The sequence below is a fragment of the Zalophus californianus genome, chromosome 1, assembly GCF_009762305.2.
Source record: "Zalophus californianus isolate mZalCal1 chromosome 1, mZalCal1.pri.v2, whole genome shotgun sequence".
Lineage (NCBI taxonomy): Eukaryota > Metazoa > Chordata > Mammalia > Carnivora > Otariidae > Zalophus > Zalophus californianus.
Window position 1 is genome coordinate 85,233,621 of NC_045595.1, and position 21,831 is coordinate 85,255,451.

Genomic DNA, 21,831 nt, shown 5'->3' on the forward strand with positions numbered 1-21,831 from the left:
CGATCCCAGGATCCTGGGATCATGACCTGAGCTGAAGGCAGACGCTTAACCTACTAAGCCACCCGGGCGCCCCAACTTAGTACTTTTTTAAAAAATTAAGAGCAATTCTAGTAGGATTCTGTCTACTAGCATACCTTATTTCATAATATCTGAGACACTAGTTCTTGTCAGAGGTACCATTAAGAAAGAAAATCACTGCCAACTGAACTACGGTATAGTGCACAGATGCCATGGACTATAAGACACATGCCAATTTCAAAGATGTCAAAAACAGAAAAAAGAAGTATGATTCAGAATCAATAAAATTTATCTCCATCCATCCATCCATCCGTCCATCTACCCAACCATCCATCCATCCATCCATATACATCTAAAATGGTTCCTAAAATAAGGTCACCTACATTTAATAATAGTTATTTCTCAGAGGGTTTGAAGTCATTTTAAAACTTTTAAATCTTTTCTACATTAAAAAAGTCTCCTTATAATGAAGATGCATTTACAAAAACAAATGAATGATTTTTATTCAAAATAAAAAAATGTCTGGAAGTAAATATGCCAACGTGTCAATAGTAGATAATTCTGGATGTGGTATTCATGGCTGACATTTCTTCTTTGTTCATTTCTGTATTTTAAAGCAATTCTTAAAATTGCAAAACTAAACAAAGCAAGCAAAAATTCATAAAAACTGGGAAGCATGTCCGTAGATGAAAGGAATTTATGGCAGGAGGCCTCTACGCCAGGTGACCAATCATCTCCCGGTTTGCCCAGGACTGTCCTGATTTTCACATGGGAAGCCCTATGTTCCGGGATGACTGGTCACCCTGCCTCCTTTACTGTTCAAATGAGTGGAGGAAGATACTTTTGATTTCATTCTACGGCAGAGGTACTCCATTTTTTAGGGTACCTCAGAATCCCCCAAGGAACTTGTTAAACAAGCAGATTCCTACATTCTACCCCTAGAGATTCTGATCCAGATTCTAAGGTGGGGCTCAGGAAACTGCATTTCTATGCACCGCAGGAAATTCCTGTCTGGCCTCACATTTCCAGGGCTCCTTGGACATGTCTCCCTGTCCTCCTTCCGCTTTTCTCTCCATACCCAGTGTCATCTGAAACTTTGCCCTAGCCTCTGTGTCTACCATGAGGGCGTGGCTGCCTATGGCCCCACCATGCGCTCTCCAAGCTAACCACAAAGAACAAGTAGTCAGAGGAATCCAAATGATCCGATTCCCTCCTGCCAGGAAAAGACTAGTAGCTCAACTCAGACCCAAATTCATGTCCAAGGGATCACTGATTCTCCTAAACAAGGTCAAAATTTGTGAAACACCCAGGAGTGGAAAAAGCCCTTCCATTATATGGAAGTGACACACAGATCTTTCCGGTTCTTTCCCATTCCTTGCTCAGCTTCTACCATACTCAAACACCATGTAGAGCAAATATGCTAGAAATTGTAAAAAGATCCTTTACCCTGTCCTATACATCAGTTTCCATATGAATATAAGTCTGAGGTGTTAATTCTCTCTCCTGGACATAATTCAAAAGAAAATAGTTTTCTCAGGATAGCTATTTGGTTCAATTACTTATTTCTAAAATCTGGTATATTACTTTATGTCAGCTGTTTTTCATTAATGTGTGCTCCAGGCTCCCATTTTCGGTGGCTCTTAGCCAAGTGTGTCTCAGACTTTAATGTGCATGAGAATTCCCTGGGAGCTTGTAAAAATGCAGATTCTGATTCAGTAGATCTGGGGTGGGGCTTGGGAGTCTGCATTTTGAACAAGCTCCCAGGTGATGCCCAGGCTTCTGGTTCCTAGACCACAAAGGAGTAGCAAGGATAGTTGACAAGTAAAAGTTTGGTCTGTAAGTGTGGTTTTGCCTATAATAAAATAAAAGCAAAATGAGCATTTGTTCTATCACAGGGCTTAAACTACTGTGCTACTTTTGCCCTGAGATTTGTAGGAAATTTGTTGTGTACCCCCACATCGGGGTGGGAGTGAGTCAGCAAGTTATAAAGCCAAATTCCTTTTCCTTGTAAATTCTTCTATCTGCTGTTTACTGAATTGTAAACTATCAAAGTTAACTTCTAAGCAGAAGATTGAAAGATTACAAAAGAAAGCACATGTGAAGGAAGGGAAGTGTTTTAAGAAGTCAAGAAAATTATTTTAATTATAAAAACGAGTAGAGGTTTAACGTGAGAAAATGCAAGTCGGCTCGCTTTGGAAGGGTGACTTTTTATTAAATCAAATCAGAAACCTGTTGTCTGCTGCAGGGATGGATCTTTTAACTTGAGGAGGAACAAGGAAATTAAAAGAGGAAGCTGTGATAACGTCTTTACAGTTTTGACTTCAAGGGAGCAGAAAGTTTGGAGGGTGAATACCAGAGAGTAATTTTAAGATTTAGCTGTCCAAGATCCAGAGTGAAATAATGTTTCTGTGTTATGATTATTCAAGTTCCCAAAAACATGGAGAAGAAGAAAAGTAAAGACCACTGAGACAAAACTTAACAAAGGTTTCAAAGTACATACATAGCATTATTTTAAAAATCATGTCACATGATACACAGCACAGAGAAAAAGGCAGGGAGAATGTATGGCCAAAGGCCGGTGGTAATTGCCTCTGAACGGTGGGACCATGTTCATCTTTGCTTATTTCTATTTTGACAGTTTCAATAAGAATGTATTACTTTTATAATAAAAAATAATAAACATTTAAAAAATGGCCATGCTGAGGAAGGAAGGAAGAAAGAAAGGAAGGAAGAGGGAGGGAGAGAGGGAGGAAGACAAACAGATGGCTTCTTCCTTGAAGGAAAATTTCTTTTCAATGGCAATTCCTTTACATATTGGTTTTAATTATGTCCCACACAATTCTTTCCTATTTTTGTCCTGGGATCATATTAATACTAAGGCTGTGATTATACTTGAAAGTGTTAAATGACATTTGAGTAATTAGAATCTAAATTCCTAATCATCCCTCTATAATCACACTGCCTATTTCACAGACAGCAACTGGCATTTATAAACTCGACAATGCCTCAAGGAGAGAAGCCAAGGTCCTCTCCCTTCTGTCAGAATCCACAATGTGCCAACCACGGGAGTCCCCTGTGCTCTCTCCAAGCCACGCGGCCCAGCGACCGTGCCTGCGGGCCGGCCTGAGGGCCGAGTTCTCCTGGGACGGCTGTGACCGCGCTGTCCTGACAACGCACAAGGCAAGACCTGTTCTACTACATGGGGTGAGAAACGTGCTGTGAGAGGCTGATGCAGCATCACCGGCATCAGAATCAGCTTGGCCACGTACCTTTAAGATGGTGATATTCCAGGTAAAGCTCTCCACTGCTTTTTGTAGCTTTCGTTCCTTCAAACCTTCCTTGGTGCCGATGCTGTGTAAGTGCTCATGGAATTCCATGGCTGCAAGAAACAAAGCATTTTACTTCCACGTCCAACCTGGGCTAATGACCTGGCAACACTTCTGTTTCTAGGTATAACTCAAAGAATTCCAGTCTCCATGGGAATTCAGAAATGTGCCCCTTTAAGAATATAATAACTGAGGGGGAACCCTGACAATTCATGGTCCCAGCAAGGTGGAAGGCATCTTAGAGGTCAGCCATCATTCCTCATGGTCTTTGAAGGGCAAACAGGGCACATATAATCATTCCCATTCTTATTCTAGAGAGGAGGAATCTGAGGCTTGGCAAGCATGAGAGATGCACGGCTGTGGAGGAAGCAAAAGGAAGAGCTGGGATTAGAACCCAGGTCTTTGGAACCTCAGAAGGCAGATTTCAGCGCTGCTATACTTCTTGTCACACAGAGAGTCAGTCTGAGGTCAGACACCAAGCCTATGGCGAAGGGGAGCGGACTGGGACAGAGACCCCGAACTCTAACTCTGCATTTCCATTATGACTCTTGAACATAATTTACATAATCAAATGTATATTCCCTATTGCCATTCAAAATAGTCTCAAAGAAGCGCCCTATGCAACAACAATGCAATAATGCAGGAGCAGTATGATGGTTCTTTTGTTGTTTTATTTTTATTTACTTTTTTAATTATGCTAATCACCATACATCATTTATTTATTTTTTAAAGATTTTATTTATTTATTTGACAGAGAGAGACACAGCAAGAGAGGGAACACAAGCAGGAGGAGTGGGAGAGGGAGAAGAAGGCTTCCTGCCAAGCAGGGAGCCCGATGCGGGGCTCGATCCCACGACCCTGGGACCATGACCTGAGCCGAAAGCAGACACTTAATGACTGAGCTACTCAGGTGCCCCTCTTTTGCTGTTTTAATATCATGACAACTCATGGAATTTTAGATATTAAACTGTAGTCAATGATCCCACCTCTGGCCAATGGGAACCCTTCAGATTGGTTCCTATGTCCCTTTGAGATGACTAATCAGCCTTTTGGAACAAGGTGTTCTAGACTTACCAAGTACATTTTCCACCTCGGCCCTGTAGCCAGGCATTTCTCCAAGGACCTCTGGGTTTTTTTGTGGAGAATGATAATTTAAAGACCACAATCTGGGTGTTAGCAGTGCCCATTTTTACTGAGTTTTCATTGTTTTTTAGGCCTTTTCATTGGACAGATATCAGACACTTTTTTTTTAAAGAGAATAAGATCTTGCTAATACTTCTATTTTTTTTTAAAGATTTATTTATTTATTTGAGGGAGAGGGAGAGTGCACGTGCTTGAGCACAAGTGCAGGCGGGAGGAACAAAGGGAGGGAGAGAGAATCTATTAAGCAGAATCCCCACTGAGTGTGGAGCCCAACACAGGACTCGATCCCAGGACCCTGAGATCATGACCTGAGCTAAAACCAACAGTCCACTGTGCCACCCCAGGTGCCCTGCTAATACTTCTAATTCAAATTTAAGTGTACGAGGTTTTTACATATGTAAAATTTTATGCTTATTTTGTATCTCTTAGGTGGAAAATCTTAATTCCTAACCACATCAACCTAGCTATTAATAGTAAGACTGCTGAATCTAATTTAAAATCTGCATTTGGGGGGGTCCTCAGAGAGCATCTTATTAAGAATGTACAGTAAGAATATTGTCTTCTAAGGTCAGTGGAGAAAAGAATTATTGTGACTGACCTTAGAAGACAATATTGATATGATTAGGAATTAAGATTTTCCATGACTTGCGCTTTTTTGGATGTAATCTCTTTTATGATTATGTCAAAGCTTTACATGATTCCAAAGCCAAACCTCATCTCAAAGTGTGCTTAGGTAGGTCTTGCTTCCTCCTCATATCTTGCACCCTGATCCCTCCTTCCCCCTATACATTTTTTGTAGTTTTTAATTAACTTTCTCCTGTATTGTTTCTCTTTGAAAAATCTAAGCAACTGTGGGGAATGCCTGGGTGGCTTAGTTGGTTAAGGGTCGCCTTCGCCTCAGGTCATGATCGCGGGGTCCTGGGATCAAGTCCCGCATCAGGCTCCCTGCTCCGCGGGGAGCCTGCTTCTCCCTCTGCCTGCTGTTCTCCCTGCTTGTGCTCTCTCTCTCTGACAAATAAATAAAATCTTTAAAAAATATATAAGCAACTGTGTACATATATCCATGATCTTCCCTTTCTTGCACAAGAAATTTCTGTACTTGGATTTTTGTTTTCTGTACACTGTTCAGATGTGTGTTCTGTACCTTGGTACATAGTGGATGGAGATCACTCCATGTCAGCATGGAGCTCATCCTCACTCTTTTTTTTTTTTTTTTTCAACAGCTTACGTGGACTCCTCGAGTAGATGAACCAGCATTTATTTAACCAGTCCCCGCTGATGGACACTGGGTTGTTTCAAAAGCATTTGCTGCTACAAATAATGTGGAGCAGTCATAATCTTTATAAGACATTTCCTGTGTTCCTCTGTGCACACGTACTGTTCAGTTGGGCATTCCAATTTCTAACTCCCTTTCTATGCAATACCATTTCAAAGCAACTCTTCATACTGTGATTGACAGCAACTTTATTTCTTAGTGTCTCTAAACAGTAAACAAAAGCTGACACATATGATAAATACAGTAAAAGCTGCCAATTTAGTCTTTTTTCTTCTTTTTTTTCTCCCCTCACTGAACAGGAACGATGGTTCTAATTCCTGTCTTGCTAAAGGCTTAACAACATAACTGGTTTCAAGAAAAAACGGTAAAATTCATTACATCACTTAGAAAACTACCACATTAACCATTCCCCTTTTCTCCAACTTCTCTTTCGCCAGTGATGGTATTTGAGAACATCCCAACTTGATTAACTAAACCCCCTCCAGCACAATGCTGGCGACCTGGCTCAGACAGCGGGCTGCATCCCCTGTATCTAGTTCTGACTTCTACTGAAATGTGCTTGGCTTAGCATACTGCAAAAAACAAACAAAACAAAAAGACAAACAAAATACCCCTAAAAATAAACAAAAAAAAAATAACCACGAGTAGGTAGCAATCTTGTTCTAAAACCCAGGTTTTTTGCAAGAGCATTTAATTGCATGCATGGGCACACACACACACACACACACACACACACACACACACACACACACTTTTTCCCTGGCCACAACTGGAAGAACCCCCCTGGAGAGCGCTGTGATGACTCAGACCCACTTCTTAGAACATGGCCAGCTGAAGCCTGAGCGGTGAGACCTTGATGTGCTAGCTTTTCTGTTAAGATTTAATACTGGACTTTGGCAAGATCTGGAGTTCAGGATGGGTCATGAACACTCATAATGTTTCTATTTGGTTCATCAGGAGGTATTCTAGCCTTGTAAGCATCACTGAGGTATGGCAGATGGAGTTCATGAGTGGAATTCAGGAGAGAGAAGACACACAAGAGAAGTGCTGGGGGAGAAGTTCTCTGTAAACAAAAAGATAAACAACTGTGCGGTCGGTCTCTGAGGGAGTGCTGAGCCTAGACAAACAGCTACCCTAAATTTTAAGCAGCTTTCTGCAGGAAAGATGAACCCAGGGCCAGAGGCAGTAAAAGGATAGGCTGCCCTGAGAAGGACTGAGGACTCAAGGAAGAAGAAACACAGTTAAAATGATTTAAAAAAAAAAAAATGATACTGCCAAGGAAGAAACAGAGAAACATCTAAAGAAATGAGGGTAGCTGAATACATGGCTGTGTCTAAAAAGCTCATATTTTACACGTTTACTAAAAAGTGAGATGACACGACTCCCTCTCCTCTCTCCCCTCTTGAAATACCAGTAGTCCAATAAAAGTCCATAGGGAAGTACAAAATGTATTATTAATGAAATTCTTTAAAAAATGCATGCAAAAAAGGTGAGAAGTTGAAAACCGGAAAAATTATGTTGAAAATACAAAACCCAACAAAAAAATATATATATATATATAACCCGAAACTTTAAAAAAGCAACCAAGACTATCAGTCCCACTGTTATATATTTCATTATTTGGCTTGCTGAGTAACATAATGGTTTCTTTAAAAAGTTTTTTATATAGACGTCTATATAAAAAAAGTTTTTTATAGACAGATCTTTGAAAACACCTGCTAGTCCACTGATTTAAAGCATATGTTGATTTTATTTAAGGAAATCAAAGGATTCTGACCTTGACCCATATAACACAACTGTACCTTTCACTGCTCCCCTGTGATGTGCAAAGCCCAGGGCAAGGACTAAGGGCACACAACTGAGGGAAGCAAAAGGCAACTGGCCAGGTGCTTTACATATATTATACAGGAAAGTCGGAGAGAGGCTAAGGCACTTTCCCAAGGAATTGGAAAGAAGGATTTGAATACTGGTTTGTCTGAGCCCAGTGCCCCACAGTTTTCCAACTACCATGCCTTATTTCTAATCAAGAGTCCCAACCCTTAATATGAGCTCATGCTGTGGTTATGCATATCCAATAATTATGCCATGAGGTAGAGCACTGTAAGGGCTAAGGCACAGGCACTGACCCAGTTCTAAAGGAATACGGAGGGACAGCAAATGAGATTATGCATTTGAACTGGGTCAGCCCATACATAACAAGGAAATCTAACTATATTAGATGCAACTTGCATTATTCCCTGGATATTAAATTATCAGAAAATCTATTCTAACATGTCACAGGAGGTCTTTTTGTTTCTTTTTATCAACACTGAGTATAAACAACTTGTCTGGGTTAGATGTTAAGTAACTTTCTCCCTATTTTCCAAATTATTTTCAGCAAAGAAACACGAGCCCAGTGACAAAGTCTTTCACTTATTAAGATACCTCTTCTCCGACCATAAGTTATACCATTCTGTCTAAGGAGCAGAGTGAGATTTAAAGTAGCTGGTGAAAATCTAATGAGCCAAACTTTTGATACTAAGTTAGCACCTCTCTCACCCACACCCCAACCCTCACAAGGAAGCCAGGTTGTTTTTGTTTTTAAAACGCCTTTTCTTCGATTAGAGTTTGAGGGGGTGGAGACGGGGTGTTAACCAGCACTGGGAAGAGCCCTGGGTGGGCAATCGGTCAGAGAATAACATTTATTGATTACCCACCATGTGTAGGTCATTTGATCATATGCAATGTTGAGCTCTACTAAAACCCATTGCTTTAATCTGTAAGCCCATTTTACTGATCGTTCTGTAAAAAACTAGATTTCTAGAAGTATGGGGAACAAAGAGAGGGAAGGGAACTAGTGCCTATATTACCAGCTGACAACTCTTTCCTAAAGAAATATTTATAGTTTTGTTCTGGAATACAATGGCTGACTTTAGAGGCATCAGTACAGCAAATAGGGCAACAGCATTAAAATGATGATGTGAGAATATGTAACAACTGCTGCTTGTTAAATCAAGGCCAAAATAAACTCTGTAAGATCACTCTCCAAGTAGGATTTTTGTACTAGGAAATAGAACCTATGCATGGGAGATTTAGGAGGCGTATAAGGTCTATGTATTATAATGCCAAATTTTACAGACTAAATTACAACCAACTGATAATTTAAGACTGGATTGTTTCATTTTTTTTTTTTAAGATTTTATTTATTTATTTGACAGAGAGAGACACAGCAAGAGAGGGAACACAAGCAGGGGGAGTGGGAGAGGGAGAAGCAGGCTTCCCGCCGAGCAGGGAGCCCGATGCAGGGCTCGGTCCCAGGACCCTGGGATCATGACCTGAGCAGAAGGCAGACGCTTAATGACTGAGCCACCCAGGCGCCCTGGATTGTTTCATCTTACAAAGTAATCGAAAAATTAAAAAATCAGACAAATTTAAATTTCCGAAAACCTGAGTAAGTCCATTCTGTGTTTTCACTTAAGTGACTGGATAGAAAATGAGCAGGTAATAAATACGTGCTATGGTACCGTTGATTACCCTTGAACCTACTGTACAACTGTAAGCAATTCTATAGGAAAGCTACATAACCAGGTGGACAGGGAGCCCTTGAACATTTCCTGCTCTTGATCCCGGCTAGCCTTCATGTTCTAAATGAAGCAGGAAGAACCCTGGACTCGGATTCAGGAGAGGTTATCTACTTAACTCCTCTGCCCAGCAGGCATTGTAGCAGACGGAGCCGGGGACGCAGGGCGCGCCAGCAGCCGGCACGCAGTTCAACCGCACCGGCGCGCGTGCAGGCGGGGCCTCAGGATGCCTGTGCCTCCTATGCCTTTGCTTAGAAACCGGACCTAGCCACTTCTGCTAGCTATTCTTTGTTAGCCTACATAGCTTAGCTCTACATCCTGCCTTCTTATTAACTACACTATTAACCAAACTGACAGACGATTACACAAAGTAAATACCTGATATATTTGCAGGTTCCTCCTTTACCAATTAGCAGTGTGGCTTTTATCTGCCCGTCTACATTACCAGTATTTTAGAGTGAAAGCCCCTCGGCTCTGGGGAGGGGACTGTTCATTCATATAGGCGCAGTGTTTAGAAGCAGCCCTCACACTGGGCTTTTAGCTGAAGTAAAGCCTTTAGGATTCTTAAAAGGGTAAGAAGATGCAGAACCACCCAAACCAGCTTCTCCTGAGAAAGTAGAAAGAACAGAGCACTGTGGCTGTCCTTCCCTCAGCAGACACCACGGAGGGCTGTCCTCACGCACAGCCCTGCCAGCACCGTGGGAAGATGCACACCAAGACGGATTTCTGTGCAAATTCTTTATTCACCTGGGGCATTAGGGGCTGAAAGAGAGGGCTTTTTAGCTCTAAAACACAAGTACCTCTCATTGATGAAGTATAGGTAAAAAAAAAAAAAAAATATATATATATATATATATATATGCTTCTGAAAATAATTAGAATTTTGTTGATCCTGAGAAAAGTTCTTTTGTGACCATCTGCAAAATCATTATTTGGAGGTTTCAAAATTGCAGATTTAAGACAAAAGAGTTCTAATGTGCTTACAAAACATGGCTCTTAGCTTCTGTGGCCTGAGCATCAAGGGTGGACTTAGAGAGAGCTCCCAGACAGGCACTGGAAAGAAGTGAGGGGTTGCAGGCTCTTGCATGAATCACTATCGCTGCTTAGTGACAAGAATTCCCACTGTGAAAACAATCTTCAAGTTCAAAAATAGAAGCCAGGCCGATAATAACAAGGAAAAAAAAAGTGGGATCGTTTTTTCTTCCTTCGGGAACAAGTTGTATTTCCCTGTAGGTTTCTAGTACCTTCCAAATACTCTACCAACACAAATGTGTTCATTTCACATACCAAATGAACACATTTATTCATAAATCTGTATATTTTAGAGCCATGTGTAGCTGTTCACAGTATCTTGTATTTTTCCTCTAAGTAATGTCCCATTTCCTTGTCTGATTTACACTAAATGTCATTCTAAGAGCCTCAAAGAAAGCGTGGCCTGGCTAACATTTATAACAATTGGGGGCAACTATGAAGGTAGGGGAAGGAAACAGGATTCCTTGATTCTACCAGGATGTTGCCACCCAAGTAAGACAAGAGGTAACAGTTAATTCTGGCCAAAGAAATGGAAATCTTTGTAAGTTTTAGGAAACTTCACTTGAAAACCAATACTAACTAGGTAAACTGTCCTTTGAAAAGGGTGACACGCTATACAATTGCAATAGGCTATTTTATTTAAGTCAAAATACATGGTGTGTATAAAGGCATTAAAGATTGAAGGCTGTGGGCATATATTACGCAAACCCAATGAAGTGCACAGGAACATGGACCAAAGCCTGGGGTAAATGAGCCAGAAAGCAGTGAATGGTCATGTCTCATGCACAGACCTGGTGGGGCCCGCTGTGACCGGTCTTTTGCCAAAAGGACTGTCTTTGAGCCCTGGCTACTCTGTGCCAAAGAACCTACAATTAGGTTGCCCTGACTCTGTGACCCCAAGTTTCTGTTTCCAGGGAAAAGATGTGAATTATTTTTCTTCAGGAATGTTAACCAAGAAGAAAATCTGCTCGAAATCCTTGGTGGTAATGAACTTGAGAATTAAAGAGATGACTAGCTGGTGGTGCAGCAGCAGAGAAAGGACAAATGGAAAATCCATACTCAGGTGATTTCTTTGAGAGTTTAGTTCCATCCTGGTCTAAGGGTATGGAAGACAGGCCATGTGAACAAAGAACGGGGCCATGCATCCATGGTGGGGACTGCATAAATCATTTAATCTTTCCATTTATAGCTGTAATATTAAATTTTAAAAATTGGCCTGGCCCCCCAAAAGTATATGATTTTTTTTTTTTATGTTAAGAACTACATTTTGGAAATTTGTCATTTCTTTTCCATGTCATCTCTTGAAAATCTAAGCAGCTAAGTTTTTTTATACTGGTAGATACTGGTTTCACATAAGTTTCCAATTATTATTTCAAAATACTTTATAGCCTAAATATTTTAAAGAGTTTCTTTTTGGAGGGGCTTAAAGCTTAATGACCAAAAATAAAATGTAAAGCTGACAGATTAAGTATCATGTTTTGTAAAAATTAATAACTGTCAATTTTCCAGGATGATATAATTAAAGTAATTAAGCATTTTACTACAACTGCAAAGAATGGGATGTAGTGGAGCTTCCATTAAGTTTCCTGCTTCCTATCACAAATAAACTTAAATGAAAATCAAACAGCCATAAAAATAAAATAATTTAAAAATACATGATACACACCCAGAGAACAAATAATCCGATCAAGAAATGGGTAGAAGACATGAATAGACATTTCTGCAAAGAAGACATCTAAATGGTCAACAGACACATGAAAAAGTGCTCAACATCACTCGGCATCAGGGAAATCCAAATCAAAACCTCAATGAGATTCCACCTCACACCAGTCAGAATGGCTAAAATTAACAAGTCAGGAAAGGACAGATGTTGGCAGGGATGTGGAGAAAGGGGAACCCTCCTACACTGTTGGTGGGAATGCAAGCTGGTGCAGCCCCTCTGGAAAACAGTATGGAGGTTCCTCAAACAGTTGAAAATAGAGCTACCCTATGACCCAGCAACTGGCACTACTGGGTATTTACCCCAAAGATACAAATGTAGGGATCCGAAGGGGTAAGTGTACCCCGATGTTTATAGCAGCAATGTCTACAATAGCCAAACTATGGAACGAGCCCAGATGTCCATCGACAGATGAATGGATAAAGAAGATGTGGTATATATACACAATGGAATATTATGCAGCCACAAAAAGGAATGAGATCTTGCCATTTGCAACGACGTAGATGGAACTGGAGGGTGTTATGCTAAGCGAAATAAGTCAATCAGAGAAAGACAAGTATCATATGATGTCACTGATAATGAGGAATTTGAGCAACAAGACAGAGGATCATAGGGGAAGGGAGGGAAAAATGAAACAAGATGAAACCAGAGAGGGAGACAAACCATAAGAGACTCTTAATCTCAGGAGACAAACTGAGGGTGGCTGGAGTGGTGGGGGGTGGGAGGGATGGGGTGGCTGGGTGATGGACACTGGGGAGGGTATGTGCTATGGTGAGCACTGTGAATTGTGTAAGACTGACGAATCAGACCTGTACCCCTGAAACAAATAATACATTATATGTTAATAAAAAAATAAAAATACATGATACATACAATAAATAACTACTAAGATATGAAAAAGAGGCTTTTGCTTGGAAGGGAAGGGAGACTCAGTCAGAAACAAGGTATCATTTCCTCCTCAAGTGAGACGAATGCCATTTCTTCTTGCCAAACATAAAGCAGATGACCTTTCAAACATGCTGGTTGGGATTTTCTCTACCGATCTAAGTGATATGAATCTAAAATACACCACGTAGCACAAGGCTAAATATTTTTAGAAACAAATATAATTTTCAAAAGTACTCATAAGAGAGACATATTGATCTTAAATTTATATACTTAAAGATTAGATTTTCAACTGAAAATTTACTTTCCTGCCCTAAAAAGCTCTTGTCTCACAAACATATCCAGTGCAAAAATATTTTTTTTAATGTGTTGAAAATAGAAACCATAAGCAAAGTGCAAAATCTTTCAAATAGTGACCAAAGAAATATATATTTATATTTTATTTCAAATTCCCAAATTAGGTGTAGTGAGCTATTTCCTGGAAGGTGGAATTCCATATAACACAAGGTCTATTTGGGACCTAATTCAAGAGAATGAGTTATCAACAGTATTAAAAGTACCTTAATAAGCACGGTCTGCAAGTGTCTTGTGGCACATCAAAGTATCTTGAAAACAAAATGCGGTTACCCGATTATTTTTCCAACTAATTTAATTATAGCACCCGTTAAAATATATAGCCTTTGTAAACTGTACGCTCTGCCCCAAAACTCCAGGGGTCTGAAGTTTGTGTGTGCTGCTGACACGTGGGCATTTACACCATCACCCCCACGGAGACGTGGAAATGCCTAATTATTTTTTTTTAAAGATTCTATCTATTTATTTGAGAGAGAGAGAGAATGAGAGAGAGCACGAGAGGGAAGAGGGTTAGAGGGAGAAGCAGACTCCCTGCTGAGCAGGGAGCCCGATGTGGTACTCGATCCCGGGACTCCAGGATCACGACCTGAGCCAAAGGCAGTCGCTTAACCAACTGAGCCACCCAGGCGCCCCCTAATTATTTTTCATACAGTTCCAGTTGGTTGTCTCTTTCTTGGCCTTCTTTCCAATCTTGGCATTAACAAAAGCCAAATTATTTTAAGATGGATTTCTGAGCTGCTAAATCCCGTTGCACATGAGGTGGAAGAGATAAACCAGGTCTCTTAAATATATCCCTGAAACACAGATGGGTGACAAGATCCCCAGAATGCCACATCCACAGCAGTACACTTTGTGAATGAACTGCACGAGGGAGGTTTTCCTTCCTCCGCCAGCCTGCTCCATCTGGGTAAATTGAGGTGGGAGGAAGTTGTATAACTTTCAGGCCTTTGTGGAATCCAAGTGCCAGGCAACCATCCTCAACACGCGGCCACGTGAGGCACACGGGGTGGGGTCATGGGAGCTATGATGCCGTTAGCAGGACCCTCCCCATTTCAACCCCAATTATACTCAAATATTAGTTTTTTTTTAAACCTAGGAAACCTTTGTTTGGATTGCCACTCTTAAATTGGATCCTTCCTCTCTACCACAGTTCGGCACTATCACCATGACATACCGGGCCTCGTCACCTTACCCTGTCCGTGCTTCCCTTGCCTTTTGTACCTCTTCTTAAATTCTGAACAGATATTATTGTGATATGGCTCAGCAATTTACAAAGTCTAAACTGGTATACAGAGAGTTATCTTTCCTTGCTCCATCCCCCAGTCTTCTTGCTCCCTTCCCATCGAGCAACTGCTGTTTATCCTCCCAGAGAGGCTCACGCCCTCACAAGCATGCAGGGCCCTATTCTCCTTCCCCATCTTTTAAAACAAATATTAGCAAATAACACACTGACCTTGAAAACTATATATATATTATATATAAATACATATATATTTAACCTCTATGTATATATGTAAGATCTTCCTTGTATACGTGTAATATATAGCATGTGTGGGTACAGTGAATGTAGATATACAGGTTTATATTTTATTCTTTTTTTATGATAGCGTAATGTTCTATTATGTGGATCTATCAGCCATGCATTTAACGAGGGCCTGCCTATTGAATATTTAGGGTGTAACATTTAGCTTGTTCTCAGTATTGCAAAAAAATTTCTGTACATATTGTCCTTCCCCAAGTATGTGATTGTATTTGTAGAACAAACTCTGAAAGAATGGAATTGTTGGTTCAAAGTGTACATAACTTGTAAATCTGACATTTACTGCCATATGGCCCTCCTCAGGTGTGGACCCCCAACAATGTGACAGGTATTAGTTTCCCCTCTATCTTCACCAATCTATCATGACCCCTGTGTGATGTAACTTTGCGGTCTTGGATATAAACATTTGGATCTGATGCATGCAAAGTGGTATCTCCTTGAAATACCTCATTTACTCAACTTCTACAAGATCATGGTGTTCTCCTCCTGCCTGCCTGGCTATAGCCTAACCTCCTGTGCTTGGTCTTCCACATGTTCTCCTGACACCTAAATGTTGGAGGGCCAGGGCTCTGTCTCTTCCATCCAGTCACTTCTCAGATGATGTCAGTCTCCAGGCTTAAAAGACCACCTTTGTGTTTATGGATTCCAAACCCATTACCTTTAGTCTGGACCCCTTACCAACTTTAGATGTGGACTTCAACTAGGCATAACTTAACCTGTCTACACCAAATCCCTGCGCTTTCCTCTTGAGCCTCTCCTCCTCAGTCGCCCCACCTCAGTGAATAGCAGTGTCCCCTTTCCAGCCCCAAATCCTGCAGTCATACGGACTTCCCTCTTTCTTTCCTCCTACTCCACATCCAATCTACATATCCAGAATATAGCTGAAAATCCAGCATGCAACCATTTCGCCTCATTCCACCCCAACTACTATAACCATAACCATAGACCATAACCATAACCACAGACTGGGCTGGATTGTTGCAAGAGCTTCCTGAATGGTCTTCCGGCCGCTGCTCTCGCCACCATGCCCCAGACAAATCATTTGCGGGACTCAGCTCCTGTTCTGAGATCTGGTTCCCCCATCACCCCCAACAGAGTTGATCACAGGGCGTGCTGTGGAGCTGCAGAGCAGCGCCCTCTTACTACTACATGACGTATGCTGTGCGATGGGGCTCTCTTCACAGGCCTGTCTCTGGAAACTCCACCTGGAGCCCCCTGGGGACAGGGAGCGAAATCCCCAGCTTCTGTCACACTGGGAGTAAGGACCTCGTCAGTGCCTGGTGAATAAAAGAATGAACTAATAAATGCGGCATTCAACGTTCAGTTCAACTCAACATATATTTGCTGAATGCCAGGCCCTGTTGGGAGTTTGGGATATGTGATGAATAAACTCCTGCCACAAAGGAGTTTATATTCCACTTGCAAGAAAACACAGTAAGCCAACTGTATGGTTATCAGGTGTGCTGGGAATGCTTTTATGACTTGAGGTTAAAGTAAAACAACCAGTTCTGAATTACAGATTCATAATCATCTCCCTGGATTTTCAGTATTTCCTCCCAACCCTTTCTTCCTTAGAGAACTTATCCAAGCAAGGAACTCTTCCATATGGATGACACCAATTCTACCTGTAAGCCTGACTCCATCCCAAGCTTCATTATAGTTGCTTCAACAACTTACTAGCTTTTTCCATTGGACCACCTGCTAAGGTCTGAATGTTTGCACCCCCCTCCAAATTTGTATTTTGTAAATCTAATGCCTAATGTGATGGTATTAGGAAGTAGGGCTTTGGGGAGGTGCTTAGGTCATGAGAGTGGAGCCTTCACGAATGGGATTAGTGTCCTTATAAAAGGGTTCCCAGAGAGTTCCCTAGACCCTCCCACCACATGAGGACACAGCAAGAAGGTGCTATCTATGAACCAGGAAGTAGACCATCACCCGCCACCATATCAAATCTGCTGGCACCATAATCTTGAACTTCCCAGCCTCCTAGAGGCTGGGAGAACTTCCCTGGGAGAAATAAGTTTCTGTTGTTTATAAACTGTCCAGTCTGTGGTATTTGTTATAGCAGTGCCATCCTATTGTGATCATGCTTACCAAACCTGAAACAGACCTTCACAATCAACTCCTTCCTATTGTGACATTGCAAGCATCTACATTCCATTGCTGGGAGGAGCATCTGAACATGGAGGGCAAAGGGCAGAGATGAGTTGATCAATGAGTCCCCAAGCCTGTCCCAAACTATTTCGCACTCCCACCACCTACAGTAGTTTCCTATAGTATTCAAGACAGGGCGCCTGGGTGGCTCAGTTGGTTAAGCGACTGCCTTCAGCTCAGGTCATGATCCTGGAGTCCCGGGATCGAGTCCCGCATCGGGCTCCCTGCTCAGCGGGGGTCTGCTTCTCCCTCTGACCCTCTTCCCTCTCATGCTCTCTGTCTCTCATTCTCTCTCTCTCAAATAAATAAAATCTTTAAAAAAAAAAAAAGACATTGACAGAACTTGAAACAAGGAATTTATAAGAATGTAAGTTCAGGACATGCTGAGTTAAACTGGATGATACTTAGCATGCCAATGTATACTGATAATCTCCAAACAGGAGTAAGTTTTGTTATGAAAATTTGATGATGAGATCCCTTGCCAAGGAGTATGACTAGTGTTCCTTGAATAAAGCTTTGAGAAACTCTGGTCTAGAAAGGTAACCCCAAATACTTTATCCTTGAATTAAAAGGCTTCCATCATTTAAAGCAAGCTCTATTTCCAATCCTAATTTCTGCTGCTTCCAGAAGCAAATATCTCCCTTTAGCCAGGACAATATATCTCATGTGCACAGAAATCACATCTTCTATACGTTGGCTCACCTCAAAAGCCCTGTTCCTTCTGCTCTGCCTCCATGGATCCTGCATTCCCTCAAGTCCTTAGATTTTGCCCACCTCCTTCCCTACCAACAAAAGCTTCTGGGCTTACTCCTTTCTTCAAACTTCAATTGTACCTATTATTTACACCATGTGCTTGGTTGTGGCTTATAACTTTCAATGATAGCAGAGACCTTCATTTTTTTTTTTGCAACTTTAATAAGTAATTGGCATATCTTATCATTGAACACATTCCACAAACGCATAACTGTGTTTTTCCTGTCATATGTTAACATGTATAATGACATGTTTTTGATATGGCTCTGACTGATCTGTAATGAAAGAATACAGGTTAATTAAAGTTGTTTTAAATTCCTTATTCCTATAAGAACACTTATCTCTAAATATTGTTTACACATTCTTAGAATGCATTTGTTTACTTTTACCCACTACAATCCCTTATTTATATTATATTATGGGACTTGTAGACCATAAAATTTGAGAGCTGGAAAAGCCGTAGAGATCATCTCAATTATTTATTTTAGACCCAAAGATATCTATTAGGTATATAAATATAAACTTTGGTATTTGTCCAAGAAAGATGATTGAATTTATCTGTGGACCTTGTTTGAATTGTAGTTCTTCTCAGCTTTGATAAACAGGTGTAACAGAATAGTAACAAAAAAATTTTTATGGGAGTGCTGAAGTTGAAAGCAGCCTAACCCCTCTCCAGCAGAGCATCTGCTGAGATGACCCTGAGAGTTCCTATTTAAATAAAAAGTGATGCTTTTAGACTCTGTGGGTTTACAAAAGGAAGGAGGGAGGAAGAAGTGACAAGAAAGCATAGCTTTGAGATTCGCTAACAGGACAGGTATCCCAGGAAGGTCAAGCATCCCCCCAAATTCCCTCCCCTTCATTTGTGGAGAAGCTTCACCAATGAAAGCTCTATTAGGAAGGACTATGCCCCTTGAGAAAGACAACTTGGCTGCCAATCCATCACATGAGCAAGTACATATCTGTGTATGAATAGTTCTTGCTCCCTTTGAGGGGCAGAGTGCAGCATGAACCCCAAAAGGGGCCTGCTCTGCTCCACCCTCTAAAGAGAGGTTCTCAAAACCCGAATGTCCTCATTCAAAGGCAAACTCCTGAGCTCCATCCCCAAAGATTCAATACGGGGGGTGAGGCAAAGGAACGGCATTTTAAACAAGCATCCCCAGGAGATTCTTGACCGCATTTAGCAGAAATACTATTAGTATGATGGTTGATGTGGGAATCTTAAAATGGAATGGGGTGACGGGTACAGGAGATGGAGAGGTGTGGTAAGACAGAGGGTTCTAGATACCGGGTGCTTATTTTGAATTTTTTTGCCCTGAATTGGCCTAGATGTCACCTTTGTGATCATTCTCTCTACTCTCCCTGATCAGCAATGAAGGTTCCTTTTGGGGGAACTAAAAGATAGGTGGGGCAGACTTGCAACTTCTTGGCTTCCCACGCCTTCACTAATTGTCAGCTAACTGAAGTGCCTGCGGAGGATCTGGCATTTCAACATCCATTCTTTAAGAGTACAGATGCTGAGGGTCCCGAAGGACTTCTGGGGTCTGACTCCAGGTCTGTGTCTCACCTTCAGAGAGGTCACTCTTCACCTTTAATGTTAGGCATTAACTTTCCCCCTTGAAACTCATGCTGATGGGCTGCAATTTAAGTATCCCCATGCCACTGGATGGCATTACTTGTTTAATCTTGTAATCTTTTTAAGTAACTGTTATCAAGCCATTCCAAAATTGCTAATTAGGCAACTGATCTTAGGTCGCTGCATTTTAGAACCCATGGGGCCAGGAGGGAATCATATACTCCAATGTCACTCAGAAGGAGAAAAATGAGACAGAGAGGGGTAGTGACTAACCTAATGTCACACAGCAAGGCACAAGAATACAGGTCTCCTGATCCCCAGGGAAGAACCTCTTAGTTCTGTCAGACACAGCTGAGAAACATCCAGACGTAAATGAAAACAGAAGTTATAGGCTCCCAGGTCTCCTTTTGCAAACTTTCGAGGTGCTTTCAGGATAAATCTTATGGCTGCTTTTATGCGTACTGTGTTGGGTAAGACACTGATGTGAGCAAAGCAAGTAATGGATAGTGACAGTTGCTTATCTGGTAACCCCAGCTCCTAGGAACACACTGAGATCCGAGGAGTTTGCAAAATAAAAAAGGAGCAATCAAATGCAGGACACAAAGGCCTGGCCCACTGCTCTGCTTGTTCTCTTAATGTAGGAGTGTGTCGGGCTCTCACCTGCTTTTACTGAGACAAATCTATCAAGCTTGGCCGTGGGGGAGATGCCAACTGCTCAGCAGACGAGAAGCAGCAAATTAGAAAGGAAAAAAAGAGTCAGTGTACTAATAGGCAGTCGGAAACAGTACAAATTAGCAGTAGGAAGTGAAAATTGAATGGAAGTAACGAATAAGCCATTAACCCTGGAACAGGATCTGAGCGGGCAGAGCAGGTTAGGGGTTCTCTGGGACGCACAGACTCCTGGGGGACTCTCCATTAAACCGCAAGATAATAACAGATGCCTCTCAAAATGACCCTCAGTCATCAAAGTTCAAATTACGTTTGGCAAACCAAGTTGAAGGAAGCAGGGACGTATAGAATCTATTATGGAAAGTGTTCCATTAAAAGGATTAAAATGAAGGGTAACAAAAGCTTTCATTATTTGGAAGGTTAGCTTATATCCTACTTTACTGGGTAACGATGCGACCCTGCCATGCATGAGAATCCCTTAGAACTTTTAGGAAAGGAGTTTCTCTTTAAATAACTCTGGGGTGGGCTGGGGTTTCTTTCATTCAGAGTTTGATCATCTCCTGTGATTCAGAAAGAACCAACTCTCCTGCGAGAAGAGGAACTATGCTCTCGCCCACCCAGGCACCCAGACATCACCTGTGCGTTGGGCCTGTCCATGATGCCAGAGGGGCCGGCTGGGGTCCTTGGCAGAAACCCCACCTAATCACTCAGTGCTGTCCCCATGGCTTGGGAGTGTGGCCCATGTCTTCTCCTGGAACATCCTCAGTCAGGGATTCTTGTGACAGCTTCTGGTCCTCGATTCCTTCCTTCCTTTTTTTTTTTTTTTAATTTAATCATTTAAATTAAACTTATTAGTAACTTAATTTTTATCAATATTATGTACACAGTTTAAAGAGCCAAATCATTGTTACCATCCCCTCTTTCCCGAAGCAGTTATATTCAACCCCTTTAGCTGAGTTTTTGTTGTTTGTTTCCTCTTTTAGTGTTTATGTCATTTCTAAGTAACATGCTTATAATGTTTCAATTTTCTTTTCTGAGCATTACCTATTTAACTCCCCAAATGAAAGATGAAAATTTTGTTATTTTCACGTCTCTGCTGTCAGGACACATGCAGTCTCCCAGCCATCTGCGGTCTAACTGCTCCTTGATCCGGCTCTCTCAGACAGTTCTCTCTTTTATCCCTACCTTCACTCCAACTTGCAGAGGCACCTGGTGCTGCCAGGTTCTGCGCGGGTGAGGGGCGGCCTGCAGCATGGATGAGACTGCACGCCAGTGCCCCACCACCGGCCTCAGACTGAGCCCTCCTGCACCACCTAAGTCAATTAGCTCTTGTTCAGGTAGTTTTCAGTTTCCAAAATGTTGTTCCTCCCATGTTGTCCTTATGGGCTTCTGCCTTAAAAAAAAGCAAAAATCAACAAACCCTTACTGTCACTTTAATGAGGTTCAGAAGGGAGGGGAAATTAAACTCGTGTTAATTCACTATATTTAACAAGAAGTATATCATTGATTTCTTCTTCCTTTCTAGAGAGCAAATTATTTTCCATTTAAATTCACCAGATAAAAACATCCAACACACTGAAGCAAAGCAGTTTGGGTTTCCTTCTACATCATCTTCCTATCCTTTCCGAAGCAGATCAATGCAGTGACCAAAGAGGAAATGAAAATTCAAAGACAGGCTGCCATTTAGGCCACTGAGAGAGAGATAGAGATCAATGTTATACGGTGGAAAAGACTTCTCCCCAGAAAGAATCTGGCTACCCTTTTATCATCACCTTTTATAAACTTCTTAAAGAAGAACTCTGAGGAAGCTTCCCCCTCTGCAGATTCC

At 41.5% G+C, this 21,831-nt stretch overlaps 1 protein-coding gene across 5 annotated transcripts in view; it reads right to left on the bottom strand.

Annotated features, from left to right (window-relative positions):
* Positions 1-21,831, bottom strand: part of PLCL2 (phospholipase C like 2) — a 188,679-nt gene that overhangs the window by 16,432 nt on the left and 150,416 nt on the right. For 3 of the 5 annotated variants that reach the window (XM_027583798.2, XM_027583799.2, XM_027583797.2), the window contains one exon: positions 3,288-3,397. The exons of 1 other annotated variant lie outside the window; for it this stretch is intronic. In XM_027583798.2, coding sequence (XP_027439599.2) covers positions 3,288-3,397 — 110 coding nt within the window. Of the gene's footprint in view, positions 1-3,287; positions 3,398-13,520; positions 13,566-21,831 lie in introns of those variants that run through there. One more of the 5 variants, XM_027583800.2, reaches the window with a different exon arrangement.